This window comes from Oncorhynchus gorbuscha, linkage group LG06 (assembly GCF_021184085.1).
Source record: "Oncorhynchus gorbuscha isolate QuinsamMale2020 ecotype Even-year linkage group LG06, OgorEven_v1.0, whole genome shotgun sequence".
In the NCBI taxonomy this organism is placed as follows: Eukaryota; Metazoa; Chordata; class Actinopteri; order Salmoniformes; family Salmonidae; genus Oncorhynchus; species Oncorhynchus gorbuscha.
The window spans coordinates 17,673,264-17,698,213 of record NC_060178.1 but is presented as its reverse complement, the minus strand read 5'-3'; the positions used below and the strand labels follow the sequence as shown (position 1 = coordinate 17,698,213).

At 44.9% G+C, this 24,950-nt stretch overlaps 1 protein-coding gene across 1 annotated transcript; it reads right to left on the bottom strand.

The window, feature by feature from the left end:
* Positions 1-1,933: 1,933 nt before the first annotated feature.
* Positions 1,934-13,955, bottom strand: LOC124037402 (transcription intermediary factor 1-alpha-like). The gene is made up of 18 exons (XM_046352101.1): positions 13,108-13,955; positions 12,626-12,744; positions 10,668-10,815; positions 10,291-10,423; positions 9,988-10,104; positions 9,706-9,820; positions 9,148-9,294; positions 8,867-8,981; positions 8,151-8,551; positions 6,975-7,124; positions 6,382-6,481; positions 6,003-6,057; positions 5,750-5,885; positions 5,110-5,468; positions 4,660-4,798; positions 4,288-4,320; positions 3,106-3,261; positions 1,934-2,878 (listed from the first exon to the last, which is right to left on the bottom strand). The coding sequence occupies exons 1-18, from the start codon at positions 13,367-13,369 to the stop codon at positions 2,612-2,614; spliced, it is 2,952 nt and encodes a 983-aa protein (XP_046208057.1). The 5' UTR covers positions 13,370-13,955; the 3' UTR covers positions 1,934-2,611.
* Positions 13,956-24,950: the final 10,995 nt, after the last annotated feature.

Genomic DNA, 24,950 nt, shown 5'->3' with positions numbered 1-24,950 from the left:
CATCACCAATAGATTACATTTCCTCACCCTATAAAACATGTCTTACTGTAAATACTGTAAATCCCTCTCTGCAGACGACTTCGTCAACCATTTTGAAAAGAAGGTCGACGACATCCGATCCTCGTTTGCTAAGTCAAACGACACCGCTGGTTCTGCTCACACTGCCCTACCCTGTGCTCTGACCTCTTTCTCCCCTCTCTCTCCAGATGAAATCTCGCGTCTTGTGACGGCCGGCCGCCCAACAACCTGCCCGCTTGACCCTATCCCCTCCCCTCTTCTCCAGACCATTTCCGGAGACCTTCTCCCTTACCTCACCTCGCTCATCAACTCATCCCTGACCGCTGGCTACGTCCCTTCCGTCTTCAAGAGAGCGAGAGTTGCACCCCTTCTGAAAAAACCTACACTCGATCCCTCCGATGTCAACAATTACAGACCAGTATCCCTTCTTTCTTTTCTCTCCAAAACTCTTGAACGTGCCGTCCTTGGCCAGCTCTCCCGCTAATCTCTCTCTGAATGACCTTCTTGATCCAAATCAGTCAGGTTTCAAGACTAGTCATTCAACTGAGACTGCTCTCCTCTGTATCATGGAGGCGCTCCGCACTGCTAAAGCTAACTCTCTCTCCTCTGCTCTCATCCTTCTAGATCTATCGGCTGCCTTCGATACTGTGAACCATCAGATCCTCCTCTCCACCCTCTCCGAGTTGGGCATCTCCGGCGCGGCCCACGCTTGGATTGCGTCCTACCTGACAGGTCGCTCCTACCAGGTGGCGTGGCGAGAATCTGTCTCCTCACCACGCGCTCTCACCACTGGTGTCCCCCAGGGCTCTGTTCTAGGCCCTCTCCTATTCTCGCTATACACCAAGTCACTTGGCTCTGTCATAACCTCACATGGTCTCTCCTATCATTGCTATGCAGACGACACACAACTAATCTTCTCCTTTCCCCCTTCTGATGACCAGGTGGCGAATCGCATCTCTGCATGTCTGGCAGACATATCAGTGTGGATGACGGATCACCACCTCAAGCTGAACCTCGGCAAGACGGAGCTGCTCTTCCTCCCGGGGAAGGACTGCCCGTTCCATGATCTCGCCATCACGGTTGACAACTCCATTGTGTCCTCCTCCCAGAGCGCTAAGAACCTTGGTGTGATCCTGGACAACACCCTGTCGTTCTCAACCAACATCAAGGTGGTGGCCCGTTCCTGTAGGTTCATGCTCTACAACATCCGCAGAGTACGACCCTGCCTCACACAGGAAGCGGCGCAGGTCCTAATCCAGGCACTTGTCATCTCCCGTCTGGATTACTGCAACTCGCTGTTGGCTGGGCTCCCTGCCTGTGCCATTAAACCCCTTCAACTCATCCAGAACGCCACAGCCCGTCTGGTGTTCAACCTTCCCAAGTTCTCTCACGTCACCCCGCTCCTCCGTTCTCTCCACTGGCTTCCAGTTGAAGCTCGCATCCGCTACAAGACCATGGTGCTTGCCTACGGAGCTGTGAGGGGAACGGCACCTCAGTACCTCCAGGCTCTGATCAGGCCCTACACCCAAACAAGGGCACTGCGTTCATCCACCTCTGGCCTGCTCGCCTCCCTACCACTGAGGAAGTACAGCTCCCGCTCAGCCCAGTCAAAACTGTTCGCTGCTCTGGCACCCCAATGGTGGAACAAACTCCCTCACGACGCCAGGACAGCGGAGTCAATCCCCACCTTCCGGAGACACCTGAAACCCCACCTCTTTAAGGAATACCTAGGATAGGATAAGTGTTCCCTCTCACCCCCCCTTTAAGATTTAGATGCACTATTGTAAAGTGACTGTTCCACTGGATGTCATAAGGTGAATGCACCAATTTGTAAGTCGCTCTGGATAAGAGCGTCTGCTAAATGACTTAAATGTAAATGTAATACCACACAGACGCCAAACAGCAATCATAAAGTAAGATAATGGACATTGTTTATTTTACCCTGTAAACAGCTGCAAGTAAACTTGCATGCAAGAAGTATTTTTTATGAATACAATATTTTGGTTTTCATAAGTAGGAATGGTATGAAGTCATGAGAAAACATAGCAAATGAGGTTATTTGGGACTGTATTTTGTTGAAGATTTACTTGCCTGCTTTAAGTTAATGATCATTGTAAATACTTACATACACTGCATAAAAAAACACTACAACAATGTAAAATATAAATACATGACACATTGAATGGCTCAATGACAAAAACAACGAGGGAACAAAGATGAAGTTCTATTGTTGCGATGAATAAAGTAGGCCTCGTGTCATGCTACCAGCCATCACACTGTAAACTAGAGGCTACCGTAGGCCTGAACAACTAGACCTCGCACAGCTGACATGTTCATGAAACTAACACTTCATACAGTCTTGCAATAACAACTGAAATAGTCTTTTATCAGGCTGGTTTGATACATTTGACGTGTTTTCACTTTATTAACCTTGTAACAGTTCCTATTCCCCAAAATGATTCGATCACAGAACATTATTTTGGCACATTTAGAAAATCAGACTTTCTCAAGAGAATCAGATGAATTACTAGTATAGGCTAGTACTGGCAGTGTTATTGACTGATTAACGTTGATGAGATGACGATGTGCACGCTTATACGGCCTCTTCCTCTCCCTTTGGTGAGCTTAGCTGAGCAGGAGTAGACAAGTCCTGGGTCTCAGAGCACCTGCGCTGATGCTTTGCATGCTGGGAGCTCTCCTCATCAGGGTTTGTGGGAGGGGCAGGAGAGACGGGAGGGGTCACAGAACTGATGACCTCAGACTTGACCTTTGGAAAAATCCGTTCAGGGTAGAGGAACTTCAACTGCTCCTCAAAGAACCTCTCCAGGTTTCTCCCTGCAGTGGCAACCTCAGTGTCAGCCTGGCATGGGAGGAAGGAGACCACAGATGTATGTGGTTGTTTTACCTACCTTAGTTGAATGCACTGACTGTAACTAATTCTGGATAAGAGCATCTGCTAAAACTAACATGTAAATGACAAACATTGTAAAAACTGTCCATCCACACACATTAAGAGCTTAATTAACACATCTGTGTAAACTAAGATAAAAGGACTCTTCTGGAAAACGTTAGTGCTGTCTAGTCTACCTCATTGAATGCTGCACAGTTCCTGAAGATGAGTCGGATGTCTGATACAAACTCAGAAGGTGTCTGGTAGCAGGGGCTCTGCCTGGATTCCAGCTTGCTCTTCACAATGGACAGAACCATCGGCGTCTTTTGGGTCTCCTGGTTCTCTGGCAATATCTACAGCAAAAGACAGAGGCTATCACAATATACAAAACAACAAAAAGTGTTTCTCTCAATGTCCCTCATCATGGCTATACAGTGGATGATAAACCAAAGAGCCATTTCAATCCAAAAACAGACCCCTCATAACCTCTCTATATTGATCCATAGACATAATTTGGTACAGTAATGGTAAGCCTATGTCAATGTTTCTCCTATATTAATTTAGCAGCGCCACAAAAATATGATTACAAAAAATGTCATATTTCTACCCAGATACGCTTTTAAGATCACAGTGACAATATATATTTGTAGCATTTGAGGCATTCAATGCCTTTTCGGGTTTTCAATGAGGTAAATGCAGATGGGAAAGACTGTGACTCGGCCGATTTACTTAAAGCCACTATGCTGCATTAGTTGAGCAACAGGTTTTAATGCTTTAAAAAAGGGAAAATTCTATTTCAGATGGTGTCAACATAAATTATTTTGGTGTAGAGTGCCTATTTAAAAAGTCACCAGAAACGAGCTTCTCACAGTTTTTGTACAAACATTCCCGTGAGGGGGCCTATGCACTGAGAGACTTTTATCGGTATAAGCGGCCAAAGAGCAAGGTGGAGATATTACAATACCAATACCATATTGTTTTTACAGATGTTGGATCTTAATTTGACCTAAATTGTCGCAGCAAAATAATCCTGCAGCAACACAATTTAAAAGTTTAGTCCATAATGTTGCTTGATAGATAGGTGGTTAGGTAATTAGCTGGCCATAAGTAGACTACATGAAAAGTGCAATAATGTAAATATAACCAGATGTAAGTGTGGGTTTTCAGTGAATTTATGTAAATCAAAGCTCGTCTGCATTTCATGCGGTGCAGGGAAATTATTAGCAACAAACGTGTGATCAAATTAAGATCCTCATCTGTACCTATTAAATTCTGTTTATCACCACATGGACGTAAAGGAGTTTTTGCGATTGAGCGTTAGTCTCTCCACTCACCAAGGGGGATCTAGCCTGGGATTGGGCATTAGTCTCTCCACTCACCAAGGGGGATCTAGCCTGGGATTGGGCATTCCTCTCCACTCACCAAGGTGGATCTAGCCTGGGATCGGGCATTCCTCTCCACTCACCAAGGGGGATCTGGGATTGGGCTCTCCACTCACCAAGGTGGAAGTCAGCACTGAGCTCACAAAGTGGATCAGTGGGACATCTTCAGCAGGTGGACAGTCGGGCATTCCTCTCCACTCACATATCTGCAGTCAGACTGAGCTCAGAAATACAACACACACATATCTTACATTATATATCAACCCCAGAGATTATGTATTGTAATAAGATAAAAGTAACACCTTAAACACCTCAGGTAGGCCTGAGAAGTTATTGTCTTTTTCAAGTACAGTACAGTACAATACTGACCCGTTTGTCCACAGGGCAGAATCCTCCCTCAGAGTCTGGTTCCTCCTTCACTGTTCTGGGCTCTAATCTGCTGATGTCACAGTCATACACCACCTCAGGCACTGACAGGTCACGGCAGAATGAGCAGAACCACTCCCCACTGAAATAAAAACAACAGCAAACCAATAGAAACTTTAGTTTAATAACAACATGATAGCATCAATTTCAGATAACCGATCCATTTCATTTAATCCCATTTTAGGGCAGTGCATTAGATACAGTAGGCAATCTGACCCGGTGAGGGCCGATGTGAGTGCAGGCTTTTGCTCCAACCAAGCAGAAACACACCTGATTCTATTTACCATAGTATTTACAATCATGTGTGTTTCTGCATGGATGGAGAAAAAGCCTGCACCCACTCAGGCCCACCAAGGGTAAGATTGTCCACCTCTCTCCTAGGGCCTATAGTACCTGGGTAATCTGAAGAGGGTGGGGATGTGGCAAGAGAGGTGGAACACTTTGGGACACTTGTCACAACACAGCAGCATCTCTCCTCCATTCTGACACACAGCACACCAATCCTCATTAGGGTCCTCTTCTGGAGCTGGGCCCTGACTGCCTAGCTGCTGCTCTACCCCCAGAGAGTGGCTCTGCTGTGGGGCTTGACTCAGGTCCCCTGAAGGCCCTGGAGGCTGTGGTGGGGCCTGGGCCTCTTCCTCTGTGCTCTGACGAGAAATCTGGACTTGTGGTTCCCCTCCATCTTGCCGACAGGTTTGGGCCTGGACCCCCGTGCTACTGTCTGGGAGGTTGGCTCTCAGGTTACCCTGTACCTGAAACACACACAAACACACTTACTTAACAGAACACTCAAAAACAGATCAGTGACCTCTCAGGGACCACCCAACAGCAATCCTGGTATTGAACACTATTACGACATCACAGTATATCATTACTGTGCTGTTACCATCTATAAATACAGTGGCTCAAAGACAAATAAATCACCCATACCATTTTAAGTAACATGCAATAGGATGTACATGTAATCATTATTATAACATTGTAATGATCAGTTATGAACATTTGTCTATTTCCAGTCCATCCGTCCTCTTACACAGCTGATGTCGTCCTCTGGCTCGTCTTTGATGATGATGATGGGTCCAGGCGATGCCCTTCGTCTCCTCTTGGCAGCTGATCCCCCAGCTCCATGCGCCTTCTGCTGTGTCTCCAGAGGTTTCCAGGAAACAGTCCTTCAATCAGCCAATCAGAAGGAAGGTGAGAGAAAGAGAAATATAAAGATTTATTTTTATACATCAAAATGTCATGCCTGTATAGAATTCACGAAGAATGTGAAATCATTATCTTACCCTGGTTTCTCTTCACAGGATATAGCAGTTAGTCCTGCATGATGGTGTCCTTGTGCTAAAGGAAGATAAATTGTATTCCTCATACATATTACGGGGATGGAAATTAATCTAGCCTGCTTGACCGTGACTAGTACTTTTCAGACCGGGCTAGTAGAAAATGTACCAATCTAGCCTGCTGACTGATGTTTTGTATTTTCAAATATGCCATAGAACAGATTTTGAACCCGGGCTAGTAAACATTGACGTCTACTAGCCTGGCTGGACAGTGTCCAAAATCCTGAACTTCTCTCCCTGGTCATATATACACGAAGCATTGGATTTGTTTTCTTATATTTTGTTGTGTAGTTTTAGAAGAGTAGTACACAACACCAATACATACCAGTTCTATATGGGAGGGAAGCTGGAAGGGTCTGAGGGAAGTTGGGTCTTATTATCTGGACAGGGCCTCCAGGGTGCTTGTTGTGATATGCAGACTCCATCTAAAAGGTTTCACAACATCAATTAAGCTGCTAACAATCGGATTATTAACAACATCATGCTACAGAGTGATATGTGGATGTGAAATAGAGCTACAGTTGTGATGAAGGATACTGCCACCCTTGCACGATTCACTATTTCATCTCAAATAAGTTGACGTTTAGAAAATGTTTAGTGTACTTCACATGTATATTTTTGAATTTCACCTGCACAGGGCCCCCCAAAAAGTATCTAAACTGGCATTTAGATTTTTCAATTCAATGTTTGTATTGTATTGCCTGGACTAAATTATTCAGAATTCAAATGGATTGGTTGGAGGCAGGTGATTGTCCTTTATTGTGGAATTTATATCACCTGTGGTAAGTGGCAGGTGCCTACAGGGTAGAAAATAGCCATTCAACTCCGTTTTGAAGAGAGAAAACATAACATTCTGCTCCATTACACTCCATTGTGAAGTGCAAGGGTGCCTGTTTATTTGAGCGCAGCTGTATGTACCTGTTGCTGTCGCAAGTGAGGAGAACTGAGGCTGCCGTTGCTAGACAGTGGTGCATTGTGGGAGAAGTGAGGCATTGGGTTGAATAAGTCCATGTGTTTGAGTGCATAGCTGCTGGGGCTGCTCACCAGGCCTCTCAGTGATTGGACAGCCTGTGAGTGAGAGAGACAGACAGTCAGTTGGAGACAAGAGTCAGACAGAGCTATGCCATCAACAATCAATGTCATATCTATTCTTATGAGTCAATGGTAGTGACAGACATATTAAATGCTGTATCGTCAGTCTGTAATTGGTTTTGTCTGGGAAAGTAGCCTGTGATAGGTTATGTCTAGGATAGGAGCCCCTGGCTTTCACAACACAGAGCAAAACAGAAGACAGAACACAAACAAGCCACTTGTAAATGTTCCAGAATGCTTTACTTAAGCACTTTGTTTTGAAACAGCCTTCTTTGTTTGGTCTAGATCCAAGCATGCAGGTTCAACAGTCAATGGCGAACAGTTTTCACATCGGGGGAAAAATGCATAGAAACTTGAATTTTGAGTTCCACAGACAATATGATAAGGGGTTATATAACTAAAGATGTTATACACTGTTTTGTCAGAAATGTACTCATGAAGTAATGAGACTAGACATTGCCCTGACCAACCATTCCCTCCTGACACTGTATATCATTCAAAACAGTGATGACACATTATAAAGTCAAACTGAACACAAGGCCTAGCGTATTAATGATCTATAACGTGGCTGTTAAAAAGAACAGTGCTTCCAGGCTCCACCTCAACAGCTTGTTCACATCAGCCATGACGCAACTCTTGTCTGAAATCTACAGGCCAGTGGATTGTCCTCTTGATGTGCCTGTATTTTAGAGCTCGTGTAAAACAGCCTCAGACTAAACACTGTAGACCAGACAGATCTATCATCATCTCTGGAGGCTTTGGGTCTGTTCTGTATCACACGTGAGCAGCTGCACTGAGATTTAGACTCTTTTTCTATACATGTTTTCATTTTTTTATGGTACCTTATGACTCAAAATGATCTTGACAAGTCAAGACATAAATTGGCCAGGATGTGAAGGCTGTCTGCTCCATTTGGGAAGACGTCATCCACTGTCTGCGCCTGTTAAGAATCCCTGTCAATCAAACTGACACACACACACGAGCGTGCACACTCTTTCCCACCTGGGGAGGATATCCAGGACTTGGCAGGGTGCTGGTGGGACTGAGATGGATTGCAGGGGGGGCAATGAACCTCCGGCCCTGCTGGGGCATGGGGGGGAGACTCTGGGAGGGAGAGCCACCCTGGAGGGGCCCTGGAGGGGGTCTCTGGAGCCGCATGCTCTGGTACCAGGCCCAGGGTGGGGTCTGGGGCTGCCAGTGAGGCTGTTGGGCTAGTTTCTCCACCTGCATCTGGAGCTGAGCCAGGGTGTTGTGGTTGTGGGGGGCCAGGCGGGGCTGGGAGAGGCCTGGGGGCAGGCTGTTGGGGGAGCCTGAGGGGCCCTGCCCAGGATGGGGGAGTTGATGAGGGATGCCCTGGAAGCTGCCCAGCTGGGGGCCTGGGACATTCTCTACCACTAATGAGCCTGAGGGAACAGGAAGAGAGACGACTTCAGCATAACGGAAGAGGTAATACACTGACCTGGTACAGATCTTTGATTTCAGAAACAAACTGCACCATACCAAACACATCCAGTACAACTAAGATTATTACAATACTACAACCTCAATTAGTGCAAACTGCAACTGCTAATTTAAAACCACTACAATAATAACTACTACTACTCCTTGTCCAACAGATCATTTTCTCCCCCAACATAAAACACTCCAATTTAAATTTTTAAATTAAATAGAATTGTAAGATTTCAGTGTAGCCACTCTCATTGTGCTTTCTCTCTTACCCAGATCGACATTTGAAGACCAGAAGCCTGACCGACACTGGAAACGCACAGTGCTCTGCGGTACAAACGAGGTATTGCATTTAGCCCGCAGGAGGTTTCCGATCTGAAACAGAATCTGCAGCAGAAGGGATGTTATTAATAATTTGGAGAAACTGAGAAAACACAAGGCATATGTTCTGCATTTCATCTATGCTTTACACCATGGGCTCCTGTCTGTCTTTAGGGATAGGGGATGCCTGGGAGTCAGTGGACCGAGGGCGAGTCTGGGAGGGAGGTCTTACCAAACGCTTGCAGTACAGGAGAGCTGTGCCGCCGTTCCTAGCTGTCGCCCATTTTGTGAAGTTGATCACGTGATCCAGGTGTCTGGACAGATAGCCAATATCCTCCTTCTGCTTCTTTAGACCGCTCTCATGATCCTTTGTCAGGCCCTTCGGGGGATAGGAAATAGATGGAGAAGTCAGAATCTGGAGAAAGGCTATAAGGACACTCCTGACCTCTAAAACTACTAACCAAAATCTAAAACTGACCCCTACTTTAACCAAACCCTAACCTAATTTTAAACAATTCTGGAATTAAATATTGTTTTGCAGGTCAGGAGTATCCGTATAGCCTTTTCCCAGAATATGTGGCATTGTAACACTGCCTTCAGGGTAAGCTCCTGTCATGACTAGGGCACATGACAATCAAAACATTTGTAGGCCTTGCCATTTCCTCCTGCTCTCTGCACTCATAATGAATACAAAGAAACCTGACAAATCCTAGAGTCGGAATAGCTATGGAAACGTGAGAATAAACAGAATCATCCTAATGTTAGAGATGTGATTGTGATCATACTGTACCTCAAGCTGATTGACAAGAATCTTTCCCTTTCTGTTGATCTCTAGTATCAGACTACAGATGGACTTCTTGATTTCATTGTGAACTGATATGCGGTTCTCATCAACCTGAAGGAGTCTGACAAACACGAAAGACACCAGACATGAACAAATTCATCTTACTAAACAGAAAACGTGTTTGGATGCACGATGGAAGGACACAGCATTCACATTTCACTATACATCGTGTACATGTATACAGCAAGCATAGAGATTCCTAGATGCTAAAGCAGATGCATTGTTTACCCATTGTTTATGGAGTTGGACACATCTTCAATGATCTTCTTTTTTTCCAGCAGTTGACGATTCATATCCTCCATGTAATGTTTGTGATTCTTATAGGCATCCTCCAGAAACTGGTAACTAAGTAACATATCATAGTTAGTTATTTAATTGTTACAAAATCATTCAAATCCACTCAAATAAAGGACAGCTTTAGTCACTATAAATTAATTAATGAATATATAAATCAATATTTATTTAAATAACAGATTTCTCTTTTAGATATATATTTTTTTAAATCAATAGTGGCACATCAGTATTCAGTACTTGTGGTCCTTGTGCTTGAGTAGCTGACAGTCACGACAGGTTGGTAGATCACAGGTTTCACAGAACAGCTTCAGGGGCTCCTGCTTGTGGACTTCACAGAACACTGGCCTATGAGTGGAAACACCCACATACTCTGGAAAACCAATAGGAAAGCATTTAAAAGCCAGAAGTTAATCTTACTGTAACCAATTCCAATCTATCAGCTACAGTACAGGTTTGCATTTTCTCTCAGGCTTTCTGTACTGTGTAGGAGGATGTGAGCATTATTTTCACTGAATCAACAAGAATATAATGTAAATAGAGCTTCTGCTTGTTGTACTGTAGGTATTTCCTTGACAATCGTTGCTGCCTCAGTCAGACTGGAAGCTGTACTGCACCTTGAGATACATCCCCCTTCTGTCTGATGGTGTGGTCTTTGGTGAACTTGACCCTCTGGTGGGCCTCCACGCAGGTGGCACACATGAACTCCACACAGTCCACACAGAAACCTGTAGTCTCTGTGTTGTCCTCACAACTCATACATAGCTATGGACAGGGAAGAGAGTCCAGTCAGACACATACATAGCTATGGACAGGGAAGAGAGTCCAGTCAGACACATACATAGCTATGGACAGGGAAGAGAGTCCAGTCAGACACATACATAGCTATGGACAGGGAAGAGAGTCCAGTCAGACACATACATAGCTATGGACAGGGAAGAGAGTCCAGTCAGACTCATACATAGCTATGGACAGGGAAGAGAGTCCAGTCAGACACATACATAGCTATGGACAAGGAAGAGAGTCCAGTCAGACACATACATAGCTATGGACAGGGAAGAGAGTCCAGTCAGACACATACATAGCTATGGACAGGGAAGAGAGTCCAGTCAGACTCATACATAGCTATGGACAGGGAAGAGAGTCCAGTCAGACACATACATAGCTATGGACAGGGAAGAGAGTCCAGTCAGACACATACATAGCTATGGACAGGGAAGAGAGTCCAGTCAGACTCATACATAGCTATGGACAGGGAAGAGAGTCCAGTCAGACACATACATAGCTATGGACAGGGAAGAGAGTCCAGTCAGACACATACATAGCTATGGACAGGGAAGAGAGTCCAGTCAGACACATACATAGCTATGGACAGGGAAGAGAGTCCAGTCAGACACACACATAGCTATGGACAGGGAAGAGAGTCCAGTCAGACACACACATAGCTATGGACAGGGAAGAGAGTCCAGTCAGACACACACATAGCTATGGACAGGGAAGAGAGTCCAGTCAGACACACACATAGCTATGGACAGGGAAGAGAGTCCAGTCAGACACATACATAGCTATGGACAGGGAAGAGAGTCCAGTCAGACACATACATAGCTATGGACAGGGAAGAGAGTCCAGTCAGACACATACATAGCTATGGACAGGGAAGAGAGTCCAGTCAGACACATACATAGCTATGGACAGGGAAGAGAGTCCAGTCAGACACACACATAGCTATGGACAGGGAAGAGAGTCCAGTCAGACACATACATAGCTATGGACAGGGAAGAGAGTCCAGTCAGACACATACATAGCTATGGACAGGGAAGAGAGTCCAGTCAGACACACACATAGCTATGGACAAGGAAGAGAGTCCAGTCAGACACATACATAGCTATGGAGAGGGAAGAGAGTCCAGTCAGACACATACATAGCTATGGACAGGGAAGAGAGTCCAGTCAGACACATACATAGCTATGGACAGGGAAGAGAGTCCAGTCAGACACATACATAGCTATGGACAGGGAAGAGAGTCCAGTCAGACTCATACATAGCTATGGACAGGGAAGAGAGTCCAGTCAGACACATACATAGCTATGGACAGGGAAGAGAGTCCAGTCAGACACATACATAGCTATGGACAGGGAAGAGAGTCCCGTCAGACAAACATCAACAGAGAAACAGGTATACAGACCAGTCAGACACATACATAGCTACTGGCAGACAGGTAGAGGGACCAGTCAGTCGTATTACTTTCCACAAAAGTTAAGTCAAATGTGAATTTGAACTTATTATGCCTCAGGAGAGAGAATATCAGTTAGAAAGTAAACGTTAGAATTTAGAGCCTGAAATCTGCCAAAGACTAAACTGCGTGTCTGTGGTAATGACATTGATGTTGGAGATAATGCCAAGCTTCAGCTTTACATCTGTATAATGCTCATGGGCTACTAAGCTGAAAAACACCCGGCATCTTGGTGAAATGGCTTGGTAAATAACAGAGATCCAGGCTGCTGAACAAGCTTTGCTTGGGTTATCCATATGTACAATCCAGCAGTAAACTACATTGACCAGTATTTCCACCCACCTGAACAGTCCTCTCCACGGTGCTGCTGGAAGCCTCCACTGAGTCCCTCACAAAGAAGTTCTCCATCACGTCCACCTCCATACACTCCTGTCTGCACACCGGACAGCGAATCACATTCACTGTAAATGGGAAGATGGGCAGACAAACACAACATGCATACATATTGAATGAAGTTGCACACACAACTGAAATGGTTAAATATCTCCAAGAATGCACAAGAACATGAGATAAGACTCCCTCCCTCAAACCCCACTAAACACATGTCTGAAATTGTAATCTGTGCATTAAATTCCTCTTGGTAGATGCAATGACTTCCAATACAGTTTCATTGTTTTAAATACATCACAGACAATTGCAAATCACACGATAGCATCCTGTCTTGCACAGACTGCAATTTTACACACCCGGATACACCTCCCCTTATACAGTCATTGGGATGCACTGTCTCGCGTATCTATAGTTTGTAAACATGAGCAGCTCACGTGGTTTCATCGAGCTGTTAGTGTCTGGCATGGCCAAATTCCTGGAAGCCGACGGCAAACACTTCTTACAAAAAGAGTGGAGACATGGCAGAAGTTTTGGTTCTCGACTGTGAAAGTTTAAATGACACACGGGACAAGTGTCCAGAAAATTCAAGGTGCCTGTCCGCTCGTTGCAGGCGTTCGTGTTCTCCTGAACTGGCATGCTCTCTGCTTCGTTCTCCACAATAATGACAGCATCATCGGACTCTGCACCTTCATCCATCGCTGCTTCACTTTTATTAAAACAACAGATAAAGAAGAACCCCTGTATATCTATGTCACCTGACAATGAGCTATCCAAACATGCAGGTATTCCCAAAAATGTCCATTCAAAAGAATATAACTAGTCTAGACATCCTTCGTTCTCGTCGGTGTTGTGTTGCCTCCGGAACACTCCAATGTCTTCTTTGGTCAACATCCGCGTGCAGATGAGATCCTTTTTGTCAAATGCTTTCAGATATTCAGCATCAGCAGCACTACGCATTTATAACTTAATTAAATCCCTCGTTTGCAAACACACAACAAATATATAAGCAATGTATATGATTGTTTGCAGGCTACAGTACTGCACAACAGCGCGTATGAATTAAATCAAATCCAGATGCTTGTATATTTCTCCCAGACTGCTCCTCGGCGCGCAAGCTGCGGTATCTGAGATGGGTGGGGTCAGGTGCAGTAAAGCCCTGTGATAGGAGGGAAATGTGTGCTCCTTTCAAGCGCGCGCTTGTTCCAATAAATTGAATTAAATTTAGGGACAGATCCATCACATAATTTCTAAACCATTGTCTCGCGTCTGAAAGCGCAACCGCCGTCTGCACTGATGACGTGTCGCGTTAGAATGACGCCATCTGACGGAAGACAATGGAGACCGTTCATATGTGGGAGGGTCTTTTGTTTTTATATTGGTCATAGGAGGCTCTGTACATGTATGATGTCCCTGGGACATTGCACATTAAAATGTAAATACACATGAAAATATAATAATATTGAGCGAATCACCCTCAACTGCAAAAGTTTATTCCATACTGTAATTGTATTTTAAAGGTAGACTCAGCAATAAGACATAGATGCAGAAATTAAACAGCATAGTGGGTCAATTTCCGCAATAACTAAGAGCGTGAGGCTCAACTGCTCTGCTGTTTTGGTGCGTGAAGGGAACCTGTGCACATGCGCAGATACTGTGTGAGAGCTCAGTCTTTGCATCTCGCTCAACTCAATATCCGCGTTTTTGCTTGTGGCAGCACCGTCATTTAGCTGAGTCTATCTTAAAGGCCTTCCGACACCGTACATCTGATTCAGTCATTTACAATTATTGCATGACACCCTGTGCGCTTTTACCAAATTCAAATCTTGATATCATCCTGGCCAGATTGTATGCTTTGCTTCAGTTTTGTCATTAAAGTCTGCAATTGTTTTGTGAGGCTAGCTAGTGTCTTCATATGTGTGTCACTCATCACGGGTCATATGAATATATATATTTTTTTACAAACAAAATTCCACTATGACATTGTGGGGTATTGTGTGTTGATCAATGAAACAAAACCTAAATGTAATCGATTTTAAATTCAAGCTGTAACACAACAAAATGAGGAGTGAAGTAACGGGGTGTGAATACTTTCTGAAGGCACCGTACATCAGCCAACATAGTCAAACTGCAGAGGTGCAGATGTGTATTTGATCTGTGCTAGCACCAGCAGCACAAGCCTCCTTCTATGCTTATGTACAAATTATGTCAGTTTGGAAAAGCTGACAGTATGCATCTTAGAAATAGTTTTCACGTACAATCTTTATATGTCTGAATTTAGAATCAAATAGGCTTCCCAAAAATAACATAATCGCCGTGGTGGAATGGTTATTTTGATTGGCAATTTTGTGCATTTATCAAATTCCCATCAGGTAACCTCATTTCAGATGTGTCATGTAAACAAGAGTATTAGGTAAATCGTTCTTCTTGCAAAGTATGAGCAGTGGTGTTGAACTCATTTTGCCCCTGCGGGTCCATTTGGTCTTCAACAAGGTCCATGGGGCCGCACTGAAAATTTGTTATACCTGTATTTCCTCAACATCAATTTTTATTTTATTTTACTCAAACCACCCACAGGCCGGATTGGACCATATGTTTGACATGCCAACTATTATATTAATCTGACTATTCACAATAATCATATTGTTCCTATTGGTCAGTCAACAGGATCGGCTCATAACACCAGCCACGTTACACGATAAAGGCTCCAAATGTCTGACACTACCAGAACTTTATCAGAGCCTTTGTCAGAGCATACAACCGCATGTAGTGGTACTTTATCGGCAGACCTAGACCCTGTCACACTGAATGAACCAAGACATCCGACAATCGTTTCCGACAATGTGGCCATTTTTCCTGAAACTGCAAAATCGTGGCATAAGGCGGCTAAAATTGTACAGTATGTGCAGGCCTTTAGTAGAATAACCAAAAGTGTACCCTACTTTGTGGGTTTTCTAGTCCGTTTTGCTCAGAGAGCAGAGCACTGAGTGACAGAGAGCAGAGCACTAGGTGGGTCATTTTGCTCTGAGTGTCATGTTTTGTCATTTATTATCTTGTCTTGTCCCTGTGCTTCCCATTCTATTCGTTTCCCTCTGCTGGTCTTATTAGGTTCTTTCCCTCTTTCTATCCCTCTCTCTCCCCCTCCCTCTCTCACTCTCTCGCTCTCTCTTCTCTCTATCGTTCCGTTCCTGCTCCCAGCTGTTCCTATTCCCCTAATCAATCATTTAGTCTTCCCACACCTGTTCCCGATCCTTTCCCCTGATTAGAGTCCCTATTTCTTCCTTTGTGTTCCGTTCCTGTCCTGTCGGTTCCTTGTCTAGAATTCACCGTGCTGTGTTTGTGTATCGCCCTGTCGTGTCGTGTTTTCCTCAGATGCTGCGTGGTGAGCAGGTGTCTGAGTCTGTCTGGTTCAAGTGCCTTCCCGAGGCAACCTGCTGTTCACCTGCTGTTCAAGATCGAGTCTCCAGTTTGTCCTCGTCATTTCGAGTGAAAGTTGTGTTTTTTGTTTGTATTTACTTTACTGGATTAAAGACTCTGTTTTCGCCAAGTCGCTTTTGGGTCCTCTTTCACCTGCATGACACTGAGTGACACAGAGGGCAGAGCACTAGGCAGGTTCTTTTGCACTGAGTGACACAGAGAGCAGAGCACTAGGCGGGTCATTTTGCTCTGAGTGACACAGAGAGCAGAGTACTAGGCGGGTCATTTTGCTCTGAGTGACAGAGAGCAGAGCACTAGGCGGGTCATTTTGCACTGAGTGACACTTAGAGCAGAGCACTAGGCGGGTCATTTTGCTCTGAGTGACACAGAGAGCAGAGCACTAGGCGGGTCATTTTGCTCTGAGTGACACAGAGAGCAGAGCACTAGGCAGGTCATTTTGCATTCTGGATTAAAGGTAATCTCAGTAGATAATACATCAGCCATTACGTTTCCTAGATAGGTAAGCCCCAGCCTCACCTCTCCCATAGTCCAGAGACCAGGGATGGGCAACTTTGATAGGGGTGGGGGTGTAAAGGGAAATTTTAATTGTATGTGTCCACATAACTTAGTAAGTAAGTGACTAACCTTGTGAAACTGTCCTATTATAATCTCCTGTTCTTGGGAGTATCATCATGTGTTGCAAACCAGCTTGCTCCTGTGCCCTTTTATAGATAAAAGGAGAACTGAGAGTCCCGCCCAAGAAATACAACTCATCATGAGTGGCCGCAGTAGCTTGCAGGTCTGCGTACCCACATCCATACCTACACATGCAGTCAGAGCCAGCCCTAGCCTTTTGGTGGGGCCTTTTGGTGCCCCCCACCCCCACACACACACACATTTTAGCAGCCTCTAAGTTTTATAGTTAATTTCCTGCAATTCTATACATTTTGCCATGGGGTGGAGAGAAATATTTGCAGTTTTTAATACGATATCTGAGTGAAGGTGACACATTTATTATATTACAGACACCTTAATGCATACTTTTAAAGTATATTATGTGAGCTAAACATACAAATATATAAAATATGTATTTTTTATTACTAAAGTTACTGTCCCCACTACAACAACAACAATAATGCAATACATGTACAGTCGTGGCCAAACGTTTTGAGAATGACGCAAATATTAATTTACACAAATTTACACATTTTTGTCAGATGTTACTATGGAATACTGAAGTATAATTACAAGCATTTCATAAGCGTCAAATGCTTTTATTGACAATTACATGAAGCAATTTTGCTGTGTTGACCCTTCTTTTTCAAGACCTCTGCAATCCACCCTGGCATGCTGTCAATAAACTTCTGGGCCACATCCTGACTGATGGCAGCCCATTCTTGCATAATCAATGCTTGGAGTTTGTCAGAATTTGTGGGTTCTTGGTTGTCCAACTGCCTCTTGAGGATTGACCACAAGTTCTCAATGGGATTAAGGTCTGGGGAGTTTCCTGGCCATGGACCCAAAATATCGATGTTTTGTTCCCAGAGCCACTTAGTTATCACTTTTGCCTTATGGCAAGATGCTCCATCATGCTGGAAAAGGCATTGTTCGTCACCAAACTGGTCCTTGATGGTTGGGAGAAGTTGCTCTCGGAGGATGTGTTGGTACCATTCTTTATTCATGGCTGTTTTCTTAGGCAAAATTGTGAGTGAGCCCACTCTCTTGGCTGAGAAGCAACCCCACACATGAATGGTCTCAGGATGCTTTACTGTTGGCATGACACAGGACTGATGGTAGCGCTCACCTTGTCTTCTCCGGACAAGCTTTTTTTCCGGATGCCCCAAACAATCGGAAAGGGGATTCATCAGAGAAAATGTCTTTACCCCAGTCCTCAGCAGTCTAAGCACTGTACCCTTTGCAGAATATAAGTCTGTCCCTGATGTTTTTCCTGGAGATGTGGCTTCTTTGCTGCCCTTCTTCCAAAAGTCTTCACCTCACTGTGCGTGTGCCCTGAAGCCTTCTTCACAACAATTGAACCGCTCTCCTTGAAGTTCTTGATGATCCGATAAATGATTGATTTAGGTGCAATATTACTGGCAGCAATATCCTTGCCTGCAAAGCTCTTTTTGTGCAAAGCAATGATGACGGCACGTGTTTCTTTGCAGGTAACCATGTTTGACAGAGGAAGAACAATGATTCCAAGCACCACCCTTCTTTTGAAGCTTCCAGTCTGTTATTCAAACTCAATCAGCATGACAGAGTGATCTCCAGCCTTGTCCTCGTCAACACTCACACCTGTGTTAACGAGGGAATCATTGACATGATGTCAGCTGGTCCTTTTGTGGCAGGGCTGAAATGCAGTGGAAATGTTTTTTGGGGATTCAGTTCATTTGCATGGCAAAGAGGGACTTTGCAATTATTTGCAATTCATCTGATCACTCTTCATAACATCTTGGAGTTAATGCAAATTGCCATCATACAAACTGAGGCAGCAGACTTTGTGTAAATTAATATTTGTGTCATTCTCAAAACTTTTGGCCACGACTGTAATTTAAGCCTTGAAATATTTGATTGAAATACTGTAGAATTCCATCCATTCCTTTGGAGGTCTGCTGTGTGCCAATATGGCCGACCGGTGGCTTCAAAGCCTTTCATTGGCCAAAACATAGCATCAGCAATCCAGGCTTTTATATACATCATTGGTCCAGACAGATAGACTCAGAGATGAACCTAATGCTGTGATTTTTTCTCAGTGATGAGAACCAGATTCCCCTCTTGGGGCTAGGGACTTATGGAGATCCACGGACGGTAAGAGAAACCTATTTTTTTTAAAGAGCAACAAGAGCATGATTTGATTTGACTTACTTTATTATTATAGTGTCTTGCATGTTTAGGATGCGCATGCTCACTGTGCATGGGAGAAAACTATTTGACAAAGAGAAACTCCAGCATGAATACTTTGCACATAATTAATGATTAACTATTACTAGTTATAAACAGAGAAGGCCCTAGATAATGTCTCTGGATTCAACAAAAAATCAACTTGATCATTGTTTTTTCCTTGTAAATTCAGTATGTTAACTATGTTTTTTGACAGTCACCCAGAGGCACAGAGTTAAACTGTGTGAAGGATACAATAGATATGGGATACAGACACTGATGAGGCTTTGATGTATTTCAACGAGCACAAAGTAGGTCAAGAGAAATGTGCAGATGGAACCATCAAAAGAGAAGACATATTTGTCTATGTAAAGGTGACGTTCTTTTAACGCCTGTTGATTTAAACACTTCAATGTCACTTAAAACGTTCTATCGCAGAACAATACTATACTTTAAGGATCAGTTTCCCTGGCACAGATACCTAGTCCTCGACTAAGAATTAGAAGCATGTTCAATGGCGATTCATAATTGAAAGTCCTTTTTAGTCCAGGAATAAGTGTAATCTTTGTCCGGTAAACTTGTCCTAAATGTTTTTCAAATATATCAGATGATATTCCTTTGTGTTTGTTTGTATTTTGGGGACCTTTCTATTGGTTCCATTGCAGCAGGTGAGCTCAATCAAGCACAGCTAAAGTATTTGAAATATTTAAAAATAGTATTTGAACCTAGGTCTGGTTGGTCATATTGAACTACTACCTACAGTGCATTCGGAAAGTATTCAGACCCCTTCCATTTTTCCACATTTTGTTATGTTACAGCCCTATTCTAAAATACAATAGAATCATCATCAATCTACACACATTACCCCATAACAACAAAGTGAAAACAGGTTTTTTAGAAATTAAAAAAACTGAAATACCTTATTTCCAAAACTATTCAGACCCTTTTCTATGAGACTCGAAATTGAGTTTCCATTGATCATCCTTGAGAAGTTTCTACAACTTCTACATTCAATTGATTTGAAATTATTTGGAAAGGCACACACCTGTCTATATAAGGTCCCACAGTTGACAGTGCATGTCAGAGCAAAAACCAAGCTGAGGTGGAAGGAATTATCTGTAGAGCTCAGAGACAGGATTGTGTCGAGGAACAGATCTGGGGATGTTGTTTGCAGCATTGACGGTCCCCAAGAACACAGTGCCCGACATCCTTCTTAAATGGAAGAAGTTTGGAACCACCACCACTCTTATTAGAGCTGGCCGCCCGGCCAAACTGTGTCATGTCTAGAAGAATCCTGGCACCATCCCTACGGTGAAGCATGATGGTGGCAACGTCATGTTGTTGGGATGTTTTGCAGCGGCAGGAACTGCGAGACTAGTCAAGATATAGGGAAAGATGAACGGAGCAAAATAAAGTGAAATCCTTGATGAAAACTGAAGCAAAGGTTCACTTTCCAACAGGACCACAACCCTAAGCACACAGCCAAGACAACCCAGGAGTGGCTTCGGGACAAGTCTCTGAATGTCCTTGAGTGGCCCTGCCAGAGCCCGGACTTGACCCTGTTCTAACATCTCTGGAGAGACCTGAAAATAGCTGTGCAGCGACGCTCCCAATCCAACCTGACAGAGCTTGAGAGGATCTGCAGAGAAGAATGGGAGAAACTCCCTAAATACAGGTGTGCCAAGCTTGTAGCGTCATACCCAAACCTTGAGGCTGAATACCTATGCAAATGTCATATTTCATAATTTTAAAAAATATACATTTGCTAACATTTCTAAAAACCTGTTTTTGCTTTATCATTATGGGTTATTGGGTGTAGATTGATGAGGGAAAAAAACTCTTAAGACAAAACAGTAGGTGTGTTGTTGTTTTTTCCCACAGGTGGAGTGACCATCCTGAATACCCATTTCACAATTAATATTTAGCCTGCCAATAGAATTCCATGTATTCCTTTACCCCTATTATATTTTTCATATGATTTTGTATTTATTACATTTATTTGTCAGGGACAATGTACAACAAAACATACATTTCAGAGTCTGGGAAGTGATGCGTTGCACCAGAATTAGATGACTGTCACGGTTCATGAATCCAGTGCCTCCCTCTCTCTTTCTCTTTCTCTCTCTCTCCCGTGTTTGTGTGGGCGTGGTTCCCAATCTCGGCCTGATTGTCTGCGCCAGCTGGAACCACTTATCTTCCCTTTATATGTTCTGTAACCAGTGTTTCTTGTTGTCAGATCGTTGTTACTTCCCTGAGGTTGTGTTGTTACTTCCCTGAGGTTGTGTTGTTACTTCCCTGAGGTTGTGTTGTTACTTCCCTGAGGTTGTGTCGTGTGTCCGTGCTCATCTCTCACCGCCCTTGTGTGGATTATCTGCTGTGCTCCTTCCTACACATCCGGACACACTCCCCTGGATTTCTCAGCACGCTATCACCGGAAGATGCGCCCTAGTCCCTGGGTCGGATTCCGTCTGAGTACAGTCTGTCTGTCCTGTTGCTGCTGTAAATGGTATTCATTAAACCATCGTTGCTTGCATCTTGCATCCGCCTCTGTATTGTCACAGAACGATCTGACCTTCGCCAAGGAGACCGTTCCGTATCGGAATACTCCATTCAATTCCGCACTCTGGCCGCAGAGTGTCAGTGGAACGAGGAGGCGCAGTGGGACATGTTCCTGCATGGGCTGGAGGACCGGATCCAGAAGGAGATTTATGTTCTGGACCTTCCCAGGAGTTTAAATGGACTAGTGGAACTAGCCTTGAGGGTCGACGCTCGTCTGAGTCGTATTGGCCGCCGAGCATGCCCTAGCAGACCGTATAACGACACGGAGGGCTGGCATGCCAGCGGCGGGAACACGGCCAGTTCAGCCTCCGCTCACGAACCCATGCAGCTGGGGAGAGCTCGCCTCTCCCGGGAAGAGAGGGAGAGGCGGAGATCCCAAGGACTCTGTCTCTACTGTGGTAGAGCGGGCCACTTTATCCACTCCTGCCCGGTAAAAGATCAGGCCCGGTAGTAAGCATGAGGCTACTATCGGGTGGTGTCACCACAGAGAAGACCTCATCATCTACTCTCCTCCCGGTAAGACTAAGTCTACTCTTCTTCTCTCCAGGAACACGTTCCGCACGTCAGACGAGTGCTTCAGAGGTTGTTGGAGAATGGACTTTTTGTCAAGGCGGAGAAATGCATTTTTCATGCACAATCCGTTCCATTCCTAGGTTACTTCGTCTCGACTGAAGGTATTCGCATGGATCCTGACAAGGTTAAGGCTGTGGTGGATTGGCCAAGCCCAGATTCCCGTAAGGCCCTACAGAGGTTTCTGGGATTCGCCAATTTCTACCGGCGTTTCGTTCGCAACTTTAGTCAGATAGTCGCTCCTCTTACCGCCTTAACCTCCCCCAGAGTGACGTTCAGGTGGTCCGATACAGCCGAGGCTGCATTCGCCAAACTCAAGAGCCGCTTTGTTTCGGCTCCCATCCTCATAGCTCCCGATCCCTCGCGTCAGTTCGTGGTGGAGGTGGACGCTTCAGAGGTGGGGGTAGGTGCGGTACTTTCCCAACATTCCTCTTCTGACGACAAGATACACTCTTGCGCGTTCCTTTCCCATCGGTTATCACCTGCGGAACGCAACTACGACATTGGCAACAGAGAGTTGTTGGCAGTGAAGTTAGCACTGGGGGAGTGGCGCCATTGGTTAGAGGGGTCGGAGGTACCTTTTATAGTTTGGACCGATCACAAAAATTTGGAATATATCAGAACCGCCAAGCGACTCAACTCCAGGCAGGCGCGGTGGGCACTCTTTTTCGGACGTTTAGACTTCTCTCTCTCGTATCGCCCGGGTTCCAAGAATGTCAAACCTGATTCCCTTTCTCGCATTTTTGGCCATTCCGAACGCCCATCCACTCCCGAGTGCATCCTACCCGGGACCCTAGTGGTCTCCACACTCACATGGAAGGTTGAATCGAGGGTCAAAACGGCCTTAGAAGGGGTAACGCCGCCCGGTTGCCCGCCTAATCGGTTGTTTGTGCCGGAGGGGTGTCGGTCCGATGTTATTCGGTGGGGGCATTGCTCCAACGTAGCGTGTCATCCAGGAGTCAGCCGCACTAGCTTTTTGGTTAAGCAACGCTTTTGGTGGCCACTGATGGCTCGTGACATTCACAGTTTCGTCTTGGCTTGCTCGGTTTGTGCCACTGGGAAGACTTCTAATCGACCCCCAGATGGGTTACTCCAACCGCTGTCGGTCCCTTCGAGACCCTGGTCCCACATCGCGCTAGATTTTGTTACCGGCCTTCCACCCTCCCAGGGCAAGACGGTTATTTTGACCGTGGTGGACCGGTTCTCGAAGGCGGCTCATTTTATTCCCTTGCCTAAATTACCATCTGCCAAGGAGACAGCGGTAACTGTCGTGGATCACGTCTTTCGCTTACATGGCCTGCCGATGGACGTAGTTTCTGACAGGGGGCCCCAATTTGTGTCCAAGTTTTGGCAAGAGTTTTGTAGGTTACTGGGAGCGAGTGTCAGCCTGTCTTCAGGGTTTCATCCCCAGAGCAACGGTCAAACGGAGAGGGCCAACCAAGATTTGGAGAGAGTGTTGCGATGTTTGGTTTCTAAGAATCCCTCTTCCTGGAGTCAACAACTCTCTATGGTTGAGTACGCTCACAATTCGTTGCCAGTGGCAGCCACGGGTCTCTCTCCGTTTGAGTGTAGTTTAGGTTACCAGCCACCTATCTTTCCCAGTACGGAGTCCGAGGTCACTGTTCCCTCCGCTCACGCTTTCATCCAGAGGTGCCGTCACGCATGGAGCAGAGCCCGTGAGACTCTTCTCCGGGTGGGGGCGCGCATCAAGGCTAAGGCCGATCGCCACCGGTCGAAGCCTCCGGTATACGTCGTTGGTCAAAGAGTGTGGCTTTCTACTAAGAACATTTCACTCCGATCCGTTTCGAACAAGCTTGCCCCCAAATTTATCGGCCCGTTCAAAGTCACCAGGATCATTAGTCCGGTGGCGGTCCGGCTCAAGCTTCCTCCGGCATATAGGAGAATTCATCCTACCTTTCATGTGTCTAAAATAAAACCTGTGTTTCAGGCACGCGTTAACCCGCCGGTCCCGGTTCCCCCGCCGCCACGACTTGTTGATGGGGAACCCACCTTTTCTGTCAATCGTATTTTGGACTCTAGGGACATTCTGGATCACTCCCTTATCGATGATTTCAATCGACAGGTAAATTCGCCTGGGAACGCCAAGAGGCGTTCCTAAGGGGGGGGGGGGTATTGTCACGGTTCATGAATCCACTGCCTCCCTTTCTCTTTCTCTCTCTCTCTCCCGTGTTTGTGTGGGCGTGGTTCCCAATCTCGGCCTGATTGTCTGCGCCAGCTGGAACCACTTATCTTCCCTTTATATGTTCTGTAACCAGTGTTTCTTGTTGTCAGATCGTTGTTACTTCCCTGAGGTTGTGTTGTTACTTCCCTGAGGTTAAAGTGGCAATCTGTGCAAAAATTATGTATTATTTTTTATATTTTGTTCAAATTTCTGTTTAATATTATCTATAATTGAAATTAGATTCTGATTCCATCTCTTTAGTTTGTGTTGGAAAGGGAAAATTTAACCATAGAAATAAGAATGAACGCTATCATAATGGGTGGACTGGCGGACATTGCGAGTGTACCCATAGGAAGTAAAAGCAGGAAGTAAAAGCAGGAAGTAAAAGCAGGAAGTAAAAGTAGGCAGAGTACCCATCAATCTGTGCTGTGATTTGTTGAAACAACTCAAATAACATTGCAAAAAAATACATTCCATTGCATAAGCCACATCAGTTGGCATCATTTGAATGAACATTCTACATTACCATGGAAATGATGCATAACAATACTAGAAAGCCAGTGTACCCATGAGTTTACCAGTCAAATTGCCAGGGTTAGAGGTTCCAAGCCTGTTCTATTCATTCATTCTTATTTCTATGGGTTAACTCTGAATAGAAAAAAGATCCAATTA